Consider the following 13,707-nt stretch of genomic DNA (forward strand, 5'->3'; position numbering starts at 1 on the left):
TCCTTTATTTTATCCAGTTTCTGTACCAAAATACGCTGAAGTCTGCCCAAATGCAGAAGAGTACCTTGCTCTTGCTGCTTTAAAATTTATCTTTGATCTTATTAGTACTGCTAAGTAAAGTTAGAATTTAGTTCTCTGCAATCTTTATATGGAATTGCATTACCTGCATATACTAGTTATGTCTTTTAGGGGATAGCTATAATGTTAACTAATACTAAAAGAAAGTAAAGAGTAGGGAAAGAAGAAAACCTTTAAATAGACAAAAGAGAAAATAAACGCATTAGCAGACTTATAACTGTATTAAATTATGGATATTTGCACAGTACTCCTTTGTCCACTAGATCAAGTAGTCAGCAAACTATACCTTATCATTCTTATGGGCCACTTCTTTTGTCCTAATAAATCTGGATTTCAGATAGGGATACTTTGCAGCCTTGTCGAAATCGGCTCTGGCTTGGCCTGGTTTTCCATACTGGAATATACCAATACTTACACAAATTTACAAGACTATAATCTCTCCCTTGTCCTTTATCGTGGCCATCGACTTGTTATCCATTCTTAGATGATTTCCCTTCACAAACTGTTATACAAGAACCACTATGCCAGAAGGCAGCCAGGAACATAGAGACCTTACACTTAGGCAAGAGGGCTTATATTTATTCAACGTGAAATACACAAGTAAAACCTCAAGAAGTATTTAGTGGGGATACTCATGCCCGTGATGTAGCTGGATGTTGCCTGGAAGCTTAAAAGGCCACGTCTCCAGTCTTCGGAAGTACTCTAATTATTCTTTTGAAATATATTAGCCACCACCATTTTGCATAATCAATTGTCATGGCTACCGTCGCTGAAATGATTAAGGGTTTGTGGAAGCCACCTCGTGTCCCCAGTATCCGACTTGAGAAAGACCGATTAGATCGGACGCTTCCTGAGAACTTCATATATTACAAGTATTGGGGCTTTAATATATACCGTACTTACTACGGTGAAGGGTCTGATAAGTATTGGGCTATGCTCCTGGATGCGTTAAAACGACAGACCTACCTTGCGCTTCGGTACTACAAACAGGATTGCGAGTACGAGAATAATACCAAGAGGTGTAGGTATAGTATCTATCAACATGCCAACAAAGAGGAGTATATGGAGGACCCGGAACGATTGCGGAAGCTGTTTCATCTTGAGCTTCGTGAAGACCCGCAACTTGACGGTCTTAATATACACCAAGTTCGGAAGATATGCGCTGAGGAGCACAATCAAGGGAAGACAATAACAGCGGGAGCGCGGGTTCACTATGTTCTTGTTGCAGACAAAGCTGTCTTGAGGGACATCGCTTAGGGCGAATTTGTGGTCAAAGCAGTGTCTTATAAGTAGGATAGGTCTAAGAATCGGGGCTGGATGAGGATTCTGACCGGGTACTTGCTGGAGCTTTGGCAATCACTTGTGATGTCCAATAATATCGATCAGGATACTGTTTGGTTCCTCGGGCCTGAGGAAGACCTCGAAAAATACATCTGGCCCGGGGAATACTCACTGTCACAAACTGGTTGTTGTTCTGAAGTACGATCTGGACTCTATCATTACAGTGGTCAAGCCCTTTGGCACAAGAGTGAAGAGATTCGGGAGGCCCGCGCGGCGTGGAGGCGGGAGCAATCAAGAACAACAAAGACGTAGCTTTAGTTATGTTTCAAGCTCACCAAGTAATTGGCTCAATGCAGTTAGCTATATTAATCGTTGGGAAATACGGCATGTCATACAAAAAGGTACTATAAATTCGAAACCCATGTTTCCCAGGCGGTTCAAACGCTATTCTCATTCTCCTCTGTCTTGAGTTCCCGGAACAGGATCTAGCTGCTCCAGAATTGGTTAACAAGGCTGACATACAACTGAGAATAAATATTCTATACCGTCTGTTGTTCTTACCTATCTCAATTTACAATTTCGAGATTCGCCAAATCCGCCACTACCTTGGTCTGTGCCCAGACTGCACGATTCTGCATACTAAGGCGGCAGGGAAAGTCAAACGACTCAAGGAATCCACTGAGCTATCCAAGTCAAAATACACGCCCCGTCTTAGCTCCCTCCTACCTCCGTGTCACTATTTCCAACAGTAGCACAACCTCTGGTATTGGCCATGATCTTCTGTAGCTAGTTCCAATAGCAAATTAACATTGTTGATAGACAGTGGGTCAAGAGTAGTAACTGAAATATAACTATAAGCACGATAACGACTGAAGCGGGAACCTTGTAATAAAATCCCTGTTGGTGTATCACCCGCTTTCCTCTTCTGTTAAAACCAGCAGTTTTCTGTTAGAACTTCTACAATCCTTCAAACAACACCACACAGAAACATTTGAATCATCGAAATGACGTCGATCTCAGAGATGATTGATTTCTTATGGCGGCCCCCACAGAAAGAACCTGGAGTCAAGAGTCGTCTACTTGATAGGAAAGATTCAGAGAACTTCCAGTATTATCATAACTGGGGTTTTACTGTTTACCGTATGCATTATGATCCTGACTCAGATAAGCATTGGGAGACACTTATCGATGCTATGACTCGATAAACTTACCTCGCACTCGGCTACTATGAGGCTGAAAGAATATTCTAAAACGACCGGAAATAGAAGTGGGGTTTATATGCCAACAAAAGCAAGTATGTGGACGATATAAACCAATTAAAGAAGCTATTCCGTCTTCTAGTGCGAGAAGACTTATCATTACTTGACGGTCTTGACATTACTCAAATTCAAGAGCTGTATCGTGAGGAGCTTCCGGAGGCCAGAAAAAATATAGAAGGGACTAAATCCTGCTTTATATTTGTTGCCGATGAGAGTGTCTTGAGAGATATCGCTCGTGGAGTGTTTGTAATTAAAGTTGTTGGTTATGATTGGGACGAGGATCGAGCCGGCCAGGGTTGGATGAGAATCCCAACGGGCGATGTCCTGAGCCTTTGGGAGACCCTTTTACTTTATGACTATATGGGTTCTGACGTATACGAGGAGATTGATTATCTCTGGTTTGGAGAGGAGTTGGAAAAGTACACTTGGCCAGGCGATGCCTCCATTTATCCAACTGGCGGTTGTTCCGAAGCTCGAACTGCATATCCACGTAGTAGGCCTGGATATTCTCAGTTCAGGCTTGATTATTAGCTGGGATTGGCTTGGAGATTGAATGACTGCATTTGTAATCTACATGTCTGCTAAATGTTATAAATACAGAATTCCAATCTTAACCTGATAGCTCTCAACCTGACCCGGTACTCATTTACCTTCAAGTCGGCACTGAGTTCTACGGCCCATTGTGTTAAACCAGAAGTGTATTTGCTAACCTTATAATTGACTCATAAACTCAATACCGCCACGACCTTCTGATTGCCCCAAACCTTCTTTCCAACTCTCCCTCGCAGCCCATATAATACCGACATACGTGTCATCTCGAAACCTTCAATCAACCTTATCTCATACATCAGTATTTCTCGACAAATCTGACAGCTGTGCGCCTTACCTCGAAGCCGAATACGCATCGTCTACACAACCTTCGACTGACTCATACTGCCAGTCCGTCAAAGTTTTCCCCGCAGCCTCCATATCAGTCATCCTCTGCAAATCTCCATCCACACATCAATCAGGGACACGATCTAAGCTTGATTTCTTCTTCTGATAGACTTGAACTTCCTCCTTGCCTCTCGGCCGTCTTTCAGGAGGGCTTTTAGGGCATTTCTTTCTTGCCTAATGACTTATTTAACCTCTTAAGGAAGGTCTTTGATAGTTCAAGTAAGAGCATAAGTGCCAAGGATGGCCAGTTACGAGGTAACTAGGGAGCCTTTTATATTCCTGTATATCAATGATTTTCTCTATTTAAGAACTTGCAGCTTCGAGGACATTAAAGCTAGCTTCATAACAGAGAGTTATTCTATATCTTCTAATATCTTCTAGGTTAAGGGGCAGTTAGTTGATATATTGGTCCTGGAACTGGTTGGGGTAGTTTATATAGATAAGCTTTCTTTTTAGTATATATGCTGCTATCTTGCTTCCTTGTTGTCTGGTAAGATCCTTGGTTTTTATGCTGAGTTGGATTGTCTTGGCAGATATACTAGAGGCATCTTCTTATACCCCCTAAAGTCAGGCAAAAGAGTCATAATCTAGGTTTTCCTCTTATTAGTATTTATACTGTAGCAATTGGTTAGGCATTATGGTATAATATCTAAATAGTGAGCTAGATGTGTTATTTGCAGTTGCGACCTGTGGCTGAGAGCTTATAATCACCACACAGAACTTAGTTCATACACGAGGCGCAGGAGAAAGGGGCTAGGAAATCAACAGGATCTTTCTCAAGTAGAGTCTAGATCAAAGGCTTTGTATTTCATATATCCGCCTCATCTGCTCTTAGACGTTGGCAGACACGTTCCTGGAACTATTTATCTTGCAAAGGCATAATAGTATATAGATAAGAAACGGGCGACTGATTTAATATGCTTACTGAGTATTAAGTGTATCTTACCGATGAATCAGAGTATACGTATGGTCAGGATTGTTAACACTTGTTGAGAATGCCCTTTGCTATTGCAGAGAACATGATCATAGTCGGTATTAGGGGTACCCTTACAGTAAGTCAGTACAGATCCTGTAAGAGTCTAACTCTAACTAAGACTGAAAAGGCACATGAGAGATCTGGTGTTTCTCCTTTCATTGAGACAATGCGAATTTTACAAGCCCGTAGCGATGGTGGGGAAAGGCCTTCAGAGGCCCCTGTGCCCTGGCCTCACGAGGGGTCTTGTTGGAATGCGGCGAACTGCATGTTTAAAAACATCATCTCACCGCATGATGACCTTCGTCTCAAGCATTGCAAAGGTCGTGTTCGTAACAATAAGCGTTGGCACAGTCTTGTTCCGCTCAACACCCTGGTTCTCGCTGATGATATAAACCAACTATTGCAAGTATGCAGCATTTCTGCGTACCTGATATAAGACAAGCTTTGCTTAAATGGCTGGCATAATTATTGCTGTGATGTGGGTAACTTCCGCATTATAACGGATGTGGAGACTTGCTACCTACGGGATATGGACGACGACGGTTCGATTTGGCCTGAAGAATGGTGGGATATGTTTGAAATAGATGGTCTAGGCGGTGAGATAATTGAAGAAGTTATAGTCTACCATGCCTTCTATCGAGACCCTTTACCCAAAGCAATCGAAGTAAGTTAATAGGGGCCAAGGCAATTTGATCTAACACGTAAGACAGATCCATACAAATTGGGGCCGCTCAGTACTCTGGGGCGTCGATATGAAACGTGGTGAGGATAAAGAGGAAACAAATGAGCCTGCTGCTCTTGTTTCAAGCATTAATCAACCGACTTATTTGCGTGCAGACGACGGATACGCTATCGTTGGGTTCGTTATGGGGTGCGGGAAGGTTTTTGGTCGTTGGCACTCGGACGAGTATCATGTTGAACGAAGGAGGACTCCCTATTGTCATTCGCCCTCGGGGAGATTGAACTCTTGGGGCGAGGATTATATAGACGAGGAGGATTCAAGGGGGCCTTGGACGAAGGGACAGTATAACAGACGCAACGAGTCAACTATACATACAGGCATGAGCAAGTTTGGCATTATCACGAAAAGGAATACAGACGAGCAAGAAAATAGTATCTAGAAAGCTGAAGATGTGTGTATTAGAAAGCCAAGAATGCATTCTCCTCCGCTATTGAGACCCGTGAAAGACTGACGGCATAGGGGTTGAGTGCCTATAGTCATAGCAAGTTGAGAATTGTCCTTCTGTCCATGTCGGAACCCTTTTGTTGTCGTCCACTAACAACCTATCATGGCAGTAATGATAGATCCAAAAAAGGAACCGCCGATACCTCCAAGCGCGCCAGCAACCTCTTTGAGAACATTCAGTGTGAAACAGGGCGCTATTACCATATTAATTGAGCGTTTTAATATTCGGGGTTAAAGAACTTACTGTTACTAGTCTGAAGTGTGACGTCGATTTCGATATAGATCTCGTCGCCAAAGTTCTTGCGTATCTTAATGTAGTTGCTAAACTTGGATATCTTGTACTTCTGGGCCTGGAAGTTCGGGTTCGTTGGGAGATAGTATCATGTGGCTGGGATGGCAGTCTTGGGGGTAACCGATTGCTGAATGGCAGAAGCCATGTAACCTCGTGTATGTCGTCTATAGTATTCGCCTCTGACTGCGATCTAGAGCCAGGCGTCCTTTTTGCGGTTGCCATTCGCCATGTGCACGACCTTGCGGGTGTAGACGACGCTCTTATCGCAATCTCTATTTCCGCAGATGGAGTGGATGGCTTCGCCGAGGGGCTTTCTGATGGAGGCGTCGCAGCCATAGTCAACTTGAGTCTTACCGAAGAATACTTTGGTCTCCTTTGGTGCACGAGTATCGAGATCGAACTCGGTGGTGATGTTGCCTAACTCAGGAGCGAGAGGTTCCTCCAAGGCTGCAACGTCGCGGAGGTTCAGAGAAGAAAGCGAGATCATGGGAGTAGAATCATACTGTTTAATGGAAACGTTGGCAGGGACCAGAAAGCCGTGTCCAAAGTCGAAAGGCTCATCAAAGTCGATGTCCCGTGGGCTCGTTGCAGGTATCGCCAGCACAGGGGCCAGGGAGATAAGAATGATCTTGAGAGAATGCATAGTGATCGGGTTAAAGAAGAATTGGAAAGCGATGGAGAAATTGTTGTGAATAATGCTGTCAAAGTCGCATACCATTACCAGCGCGGTCTGCCTTACTTATACATCTTCATCATATTGTCTTCTGGTACTCAAATACACTTGATGACTCGAAAATTATCTCATTTTGGGGCCGGGAGCTATCGCATGATAGCGGAACACTGTTTCCAGAATCTTGGGGGCCATAAACTATCGCATGTTCGTTGACCTTTAGGCAATATCCTATTAACGTGATTCCGTCATGTTGTGCAACGTAGAACCAGAACCGACCTTCTCGTTCAAGACTTCTGAATCCTTCGGAGTGATAACTTAGCTCTGATAATTAGGTTCTTGAACCTTGCGGACTCTAAATGCTGCGCAATGCTTTGATAATAACTTATGACCTGACTTATTAAGCCATACCTGCGATGCATTGTGATTTAGACCTTAGTATATAACTGTAAGTTAAGGCCTCTGAGACTATATTGAGATATAAAAGTATAAATATATGGTAGTCTAGAAGGTAATGAGTCTAAGACCTAGTGATGATAGGGGTTAGAGTATGCCATGTAACCTGCCAAGACTGCCGGACCTGCCGAGTTCCTTTCTGCGAGATCTAGACTCCATGTGCATATTGGGGGCCTGAAATCACTGCAGAATACGGACAGCAAGTACTCTTGGCAATGGCTGGGATTGTCGTTGCCCAAGACCTTATCTTATCAGAGCTTGCCAAGAGCTGGAGCTCATGAAGCGTCCTTTGTCTCATCTAAGCAGCATGGTCCGTCAGTAAGACTTCCCAGCTGATAGATAGAATCACAAATAAGCCAGAAAATTACAACGTACGATAGAAAAGACGAGGCTATGGCGCAGAAAGCCTTCTGAGATTGAGGGCTTCGGTGTATTATCGGCCCTTAGGTATGGATGTAAATGAAGAGTATCGTTCCCGAAGAGTCTGCAACCAGCAATTCAGTGACTCCCTTATCAGAGCATTACAAAAGAGCAGGGTTTTCAACCAGCGAAAACAAAGGCTATATTGTTTTAAGGTTTCTTTTGTATCAAATACACGTATCGTAACCTCCACTCAGATCAATCTAAGAGCATGATAAGCGAGTTTAATCGGGCGGACTTAAAAAGGATAACCCATTCCTGAGGAACTACGAATTGACTGTAGTTTTGCATACCTAATCACAGAGCAAGAAAGCATCCGAAGTCTATAGTTAAACTGCCAATCACTGCTCAAAAAAAAAAAAAAGTCGCTCTTAATTAGCCCCGGCCCTTACCTCGCTATTTACATCTCCGCTCAAAATTCGCCTCGATTGAACTTGGTTAGATGAGGTCCGTGAACACATGACAGAAACAAGGGTCAAGAGTCGCCCGAAAAGGCTTTTGTCATAATCTACACCAAGAACTTTCTCGTCGTATCAAAATGCTCATTCAAAATTAGTCGTAGTCCAAGCGGCCCGGGATCCACGGGAAGATCTATCTGATCTATTTCGGCTCAGATTCAGCTCCTCCCCATAGCGCCAGAGATCTTAGGGGCGAAACCGCGGAACGAAGACCTGTAAGTGGACGTGGCGTGCAGATCATCTAACGTCAAAACATTTTCCCGTCGCTGACGAGTAGTATTGGACAGTGCATACGCGATTGGAGCTCATGAACTTTTAGCTCAGCTATGGCTTACAGTAGGACAGAAAAGCGGGCAAGAGATTGGACATGATTCACTTCTGGATCAGGCAACTTGCATTAAGTCACAGTCGAGATCTTGGCTTTGAATGGGCCGCCAGGGCCGGGTATCTGAGACATTATCCATTGATCACAGCTGGAACATCTCAAAGACGTCACAAACGCTACCAAGCGTAGTCAAGTATCTGTTTAGCTGCAATTAGTCGCCCAGCGTGACCCCTCCATGGATCTAGAAGTAGCCACTTCTCATTATCTTCCATCGATCACATAAAACAAACATTACTCTTCCCAGTCATTGCAACATTAAAGAAAATCTTCAACATGTCCTGTCTAAGCTATACCACAGTTGTCCTCCATTTGGGCCGAGTGCTCGTCAACTACACCACCAAAAACACCGTCGGCTTATCGTCAAGCCAAATTGCCAGCGCTCTGGACTCACCTGGCTGGCATGACTATGAACGAGGCAAAATCTCTGAGCGAGAGGCTTACGACAGAGTTACGAGAGACTCCAAGATCGATTTGGAGACCTGGATACAGGTCTTGGAGCAAATGAGATATGGTAAGAGGGCAAACCAGGCCCTCATATCCGCCGTCAAGGAAATGAAGCAGACTTACCCCAATGTCAAGATCTTTTGTCTTTCAAATATCCCGAGGCCTGAACTTGAGCTTCTGAAAGATGACATTGACAGTTGGGGTATCATCGATCAGGTTTTTGCATCTTCAAACCTGGGAGAGCGAAAGCCAGACCTGGCTATTTACAAGGAGTTCTTGAAGCAAGCTCAGGTGTCCACATCATCGTGCATCTTTGTTGATGACAAGGTTGACAATGTCATTGCGGCTCAGACATTGGGATTCAAAGGAATTGTCTTCAAGGATAACCAGTCACTGATCAGAGTACTTCACAACGCACTGGGCGACCCTGTTCTCCGGGCCAAAAGGTTCCTCAATCAGAATGCAAAGAACATGTTCTGCACACTTAGTACAGGGCAGATGCAGCCTGATAATTACTCACAGCTAATAATTCTGCAAAATACGGGAGATCAGTATGTTTCAATGTTTACTTTTGGCGTTCCTCCAACTAACGGGGTTTACAGGGACTTGGTAGTACTGGAAAACGAGCGGTATACTTGGAACTACTTTCAGGGAAAACCAACGTTTGCAGGGACGACATACCCTGACGATTCAGACACGACATCTCTAGCCATGACAATCTTGGAGGGTATCCCAATGGCTGACAAGGTGCGAGCGAGAGATAAGATCCTCTCGAACTTGAGTCCTGGTGGATTGCCATACGTAAGTCCCTGCATTTATACTTTACTCCGCCATACTCATTGCGCTTTAGTGCTGGTTCAGCAAGACGAGACCTCGATTCTGTCACTGTATCTGCGCCACTGTTTTCCGCTTCTTTGTCATCAACGAGTGGCAATTTAAGCTTCCCGGAGTCTACGAGTTCCTTTGTCAGCTCCTCGAAACAAGGGCCTATCTCCACGGCAGTCGTTACTACGAAAGCCCAGATTGGCTGCTTTACATTCTGTCTGATCTTTGCGCTCGTCGACCTTCAGATCCAAACCTTGAGAAGATGCGAGAACTACTTGTCGGATGTATACAAGAGCGCATGGGCTGTAATGGTAACATTCTCAGTGCTGCTATGAGAGTTTTGAGTGCCCAGTCTCTAGGTTTGACAAATGGCAGAGATCTTGAGATTGTGCTTGAAGCTCAACAGCTCGATGGTGGGTGGGAATTGGCATGGCTGTGGGGTTACGGTACGAAACCGCTCAAGATTGGGAGCCGAGGCGTTGTCACGGCTATGGCCATGAATGCGATTCGGCGTGCACGGGCCTAATTGCAGGAAGCTGAGTTTTAGGAACAAGAGTGGTGCTTTATTGGGTTAGAGTAAGGATGTGAAATGAAGCAATTCACAAAGTCGGTCTTCTCGCCGATTTCCAAACCTATCGTGGTAAACGTCATTCAAAAGCCCTGTCAAATGAGGGGAGAAACACATGCCAAGACCTTGGAGGCCGCTGTTTTTGAGTGCGGAATGTTCGGGTTGACATAAACCGAGCTAACAATTGAGGGGAAGCCAGCATCAGGTGACTAGATCTCGGAGTCGATACCGAAATTCAATATCTGAGCTATTAAAACGTTCAGGGGTATCGTAATTGCATCAACAAGACCAATTCAACAATGTTTGAAGAAAAGTTCGTCGACTTCAAACCCTCAGCTGGGTCAATCCCGTTGGTCGGTGCATCAATCGTGGTGGACCAATCAGATTACCCTGGGGTTATCCGCGCCGCAAGGGACTTGGCCCAAGACTTTGCTCGCGTGACGAAAGGGGATGCAAGTCCGCTGATTGTGATATCGTCTGAGTCGGACTACGATAAGATACAGACTGAAACAGCTATCATTGTGGGGAGTGTTGCTTCAAGTGGAATCATCAAGACGCTTGCGCAACAGGGCAAGCTTGATACCCAGGCAATTGAGAGGAAATGGGAGACATTCAGTACAGACACTGTCGATCAGTCTCTCGGAAAGTGTGGAAGTGCTTTGGTTATAGCTGGAAGCGATAAGCGAGGAACAATCTTTGGCATCTACACGCTCTCTGAACAGATTGGTGTCTCGCCGTAAGTTAATCCAAGCCAGCCCAATTGCAGGGGAGCTGCTAACACCGAGGAGGTGGTACTGGTGGGCCGACGTGCCACCAAAGCACCATGAAGAGATCTATGCCATCGAGAAACAGACGGTCCACCGCAAGCCATCAGTCCGACACCGAGGCATTTTCCTCAACGATGAGGCTCCTGCCTTGACTGGTTGGGTGAGAGAGAAGTTCGGAGGATACAACTCCAAGTTTTATGTCAAAGTCTTTGAGCTTCTTCTTAGGCTCAAGGTACAGCACACCACGTCTCATTCCACACAATCGCTCACAAGTTCAGGCCAACTTCCTCTGGCCCGCTATGTGGCCAGGCTACCCCAACCCCGGCGCATCATTCTTCACAGACGATCCACTCAATCAGAAGCTCGCAGACGAATATGGTATCGTCATATCTACATCACACCACGAACCCATGCAGCGGCTCTCAAATGAGTGGTTCGCCGAGAACCCGGATGGGAGCTGGAATTGGTTGACCAACAAGCAGAAAATCACTGAGTTCTTTGAGCATGGCGCTAGTCGAGCCCAGGGCTGTGATTCATACTTCACTCTTGGTATACGAGGAGAGTATGATAAGAAGATGTTGGCTGAAGATCCTGCTGCTGTGGTGCAGGATGCTATTGAGACGCAGAGACAGGTTGTTAAGAAGGTTTATGGCAGTGAAGATGCTGTACCACGTGAGTGTTGCGCGATTGCGGGTTGTGAAGTAGCTAACTGGCGCAGAACTCTTCGCTATCTATAAAGAGGTCCAGTCGATGTTCGAGACAGGTCGACTGAATGTTCCCGAGGATGTCACGCTGTTGTTCCAGGATGATAATTTCGGCACAATTCGCCGACTTCCTACGAAGGAAGAGGCTAAGAGGAAGGGTGGGGCTGGTGTAAGTTACCCATTCTGAGTTTCGGCGTTCGCTGACAATCGGTAAGGTTTACTATCATCTCCAATATGTCGGAGACCCTCGCAGCTACAAGTGGATCAACACGAACTCACTCGTAAGTCTCAAGTCTTTCATTCACGATCAAGTGCTGATGCGCTGCAAGGGGAAAGTATGGCATCAGCTTCAGCAAGCTTATCACCACAACGCTCGCCAAATCTGGGTCTTCAACGTCGGCGATTTGAAGCCTCAGGAGATCCCAATCTCCTTCGCTATGGCACTTGCTTGGGACATCAACAGTATCAAACAAGATACTCTCCCAGAGTTCTTCCGTGAGGCAGCTGCCCGAGAGTTCGGAGGCGACCTGGCAGACGAAGTCGGTTCAATATGGCATCGACATGATCGACTACTGGCCCTGAGAAAGCATGAGCATATTGGGCCTGATACGTTCTCGGTTCTTCATCATAGAGAAGCCGATACCGTCTATGGTCGATGGAAGGAGCTTCTCGATGATGCCGAGAGGACACATGCCCGTGTTTCTGAAGCACAGAAAGCAGCGTCTTTTCAGATTATTCTTCATCCCACCAAAGCATCATATATCTACAACAAAGTACGGTGGAGTCAGGCGCTGAACAAACTGTACGCCCGCCAGAGACGGAACTCAGCAAATACGTACGCCCAAATCGCTCTGGGTGCCTTTGACCAAGACTTCACTCTCTCTGAAGAGTATCATAACCTCCTTGATGGAAAGTGGAACCATATCTTGATGCAGCCTCATTATGGGTACGAAGATACATGGCATGCTCCTTCACGCGACATGATTGGTGGCTTATGCTTTGTTCAGAAACGCCAGGACTCCAACCCTATCGTTGGACAGATGGGTGTTGCAGTTGAAGGCCATGAAGGTGTGAGGGCCGGTCGGATCAATGAAGAATCGGAGCGAACGCATCCAAGTCGACGAGATCTTGTTCCTGGTTTGACTCTGCGGCCTATGAGTCGGTATGGACCGGAGGCTCGATACTTCGATATCTTCACCCGGGGAGTTCCAAAGATCAACTGGTCTGCTTCAGCGCCTCAGCCTTGGATCAAGCTGTCACAAGTGTCTGGTATCTTGGTTCCCGGTGAAGATGATGCCCGGGTTGAGATCTCGATCGACTGGAATCAAGTTCATGATGACTTCAAAGAAGAAGTACTCATTGACGTTCGGTCGGAAGAAGGAGACTTTGAGCAGGTCCATCTACCGATCGATGGCAGACGAGTTCCAGACTCTTTCAAAGGGTTTGTGGAACAGGACGGCTTCGTCTCTATTCCTGCCACCGACTGTTACCTCGAGGCTTCGTACATGGTTCTGCCCGATGCAGGTAGACTTGAAACCGGGTCTCTGACTCTGGTCCCCGGAACAAAGAGCACTGAATCAATTCCCTACATCTCTTACCCTTTCTATCTCTTCACAGAGACCTCCAAGGCTACTTTGGTGCTTTCCTTTGGCACAACTCTTGATCTTTCTTCAGAGGATATCCTCAGGTATGACATCCGTCTCGATGAGGGACAAAGCCAAAGCTATGCTCTGCAGAAGAGAACTCCAGAGAGCGAGAAGAATGCTGCTGATAAGGGATGGGCGTCGGCTGATGGCTGGTTCTTTGCTGCGTCGGATAACGTTTGGATTAGAGAGCAAGCGCTAACGTTGGGACCCGGAGCACATACGCTACATGTCAAGCTAGATCACGCGAACATGTTGCTTGAGAAGATTGTGATTGACTGTGGGGGTGTAGCAAAGAGCTACTTGGGTCCTCCCTTTGGCATCAAGGCTTGAGACTTGGCCAGATAAAAATAGAAGCA

At 45.7% G+C, this 13,707-nt stretch overlaps 6 protein-coding genes across 6 annotated transcripts; 5 read left to right on the forward strand and 1 right to left on the reverse strand.

The window, feature by feature from the left end:
- Nucleotides 1–834: 834 nt before the first annotated feature.
- BKA55DRAFT_596628 (uncharacterized protein) lies at nucleotides 835–1,671 on the forward strand (the record flags this gene model as incomplete). Its single annotated transcript, XM_046195971.1, has 2 exons — nucleotides 835–1,314; nucleotides 1,372–1,671. 2 exons carry the CDS (start codon nucleotides 835–837, stop codon nucleotides 1,669–1,671), a joined length of 780 nt encoding a protein of 259 aa, XP_046045786.1.
- Nucleotides 1,672–2,363: 692 nt separating this feature from the next.
- BKA55DRAFT_542590 (uncharacterized protein) lies at nucleotides 2,364–3,149 on the forward strand (the record flags this gene model as incomplete). The annotated part of the gene is made up of 3 exons (XM_046190499.1): nucleotides 2,364–2,499; nucleotides 2,600–2,653; nucleotides 2,701–3,149. The coding sequence occupies 3 exons, from the start codon at nucleotides 2,364–2,366 to the stop codon at nucleotides 3,147–3,149; spliced, it is 639 nt and encodes a 212-aa protein (XP_046045787.1).
- Nucleotides 3,150–4,549: 1,400 nt separating this feature from the next.
- On the forward strand, nucleotides 4,550–5,651 carry BKA55DRAFT_542591 (uncharacterized protein; the record flags this gene model as incomplete). The annotated part of the gene is made up of 4 exons (XM_046190500.1): nucleotides 4,550–4,606; nucleotides 4,658–4,936; nucleotides 4,973–5,194; nucleotides 5,241–5,651. The coding sequence occupies 4 exons, from the start codon at nucleotides 4,550–4,552 to the stop codon at nucleotides 5,649–5,651; spliced, it is 969 nt and encodes a 322-aa protein (XP_046045788.1).
- Nucleotides 5,652–6,198: 547 nt separating this feature from the next.
- BKA55DRAFT_542592 (uncharacterized protein) lies at nucleotides 6,199–6,651 on the reverse strand (the record flags this gene model as incomplete). Its single annotated transcript, XM_046190501.1, has 1 exon — nucleotides 6,199–6,651. One exon carries the CDS (start codon nucleotides 6,649–6,651, stop codon nucleotides 6,199–6,201), a length of 453 nt encoding a protein of 150 aa, XP_046045789.1.
- Nucleotides 6,652–8,670: 2,019 nt separating this feature from the next.
- Nucleotides 8,671–10,192, forward strand: BKA55DRAFT_519380 (HAD-like domain-containing protein; the record flags this gene model as incomplete). Its single annotated transcript, XM_046188336.1, has 3 exons — nucleotides 8,671–9,392; nucleotides 9,444–9,642; nucleotides 9,692–10,192. The coding sequence occupies 3 exons, from the start codon at nucleotides 8,671–8,673 to the stop codon at nucleotides 10,190–10,192; spliced, it is 1,422 nt and encodes a 473-aa protein (XP_046045790.1).
- Nucleotides 10,193–10,533: 341 nt separating this feature from the next.
- Nucleotides 10,534–13,681, forward strand: BKA55DRAFT_693544 (uncharacterized protein; the record flags this gene model as incomplete). Its single annotated transcript, XM_046199931.1, has 6 exons — nucleotides 10,534–10,970; nucleotides 11,023–11,233; nucleotides 11,280–11,673; nucleotides 11,720–11,874; nucleotides 11,921–11,986; nucleotides 12,035–13,681. The coding sequence occupies 6 exons, from the start codon at nucleotides 10,534–10,536 to the stop codon at nucleotides 13,679–13,681; spliced, it is 2,910 nt and encodes a 969-aa protein (XP_046045791.1).
- Between the last annotated feature and the right edge of the window lie 26 nt (nucleotides 13,682–13,707).

Source organism: Fusarium redolens, assembly GCF_020744475.1.
Source record: "Fusarium redolens strain MPI-CAGE-AT-0023 chromosome Unknown BKA55scaffold_14, whole genome shotgun sequence".
Lineage (NCBI taxonomy): Eukaryota > Fungi > Ascomycota > Sordariomycetes > Hypocreales > Nectriaceae > Fusarium > Fusarium redolens.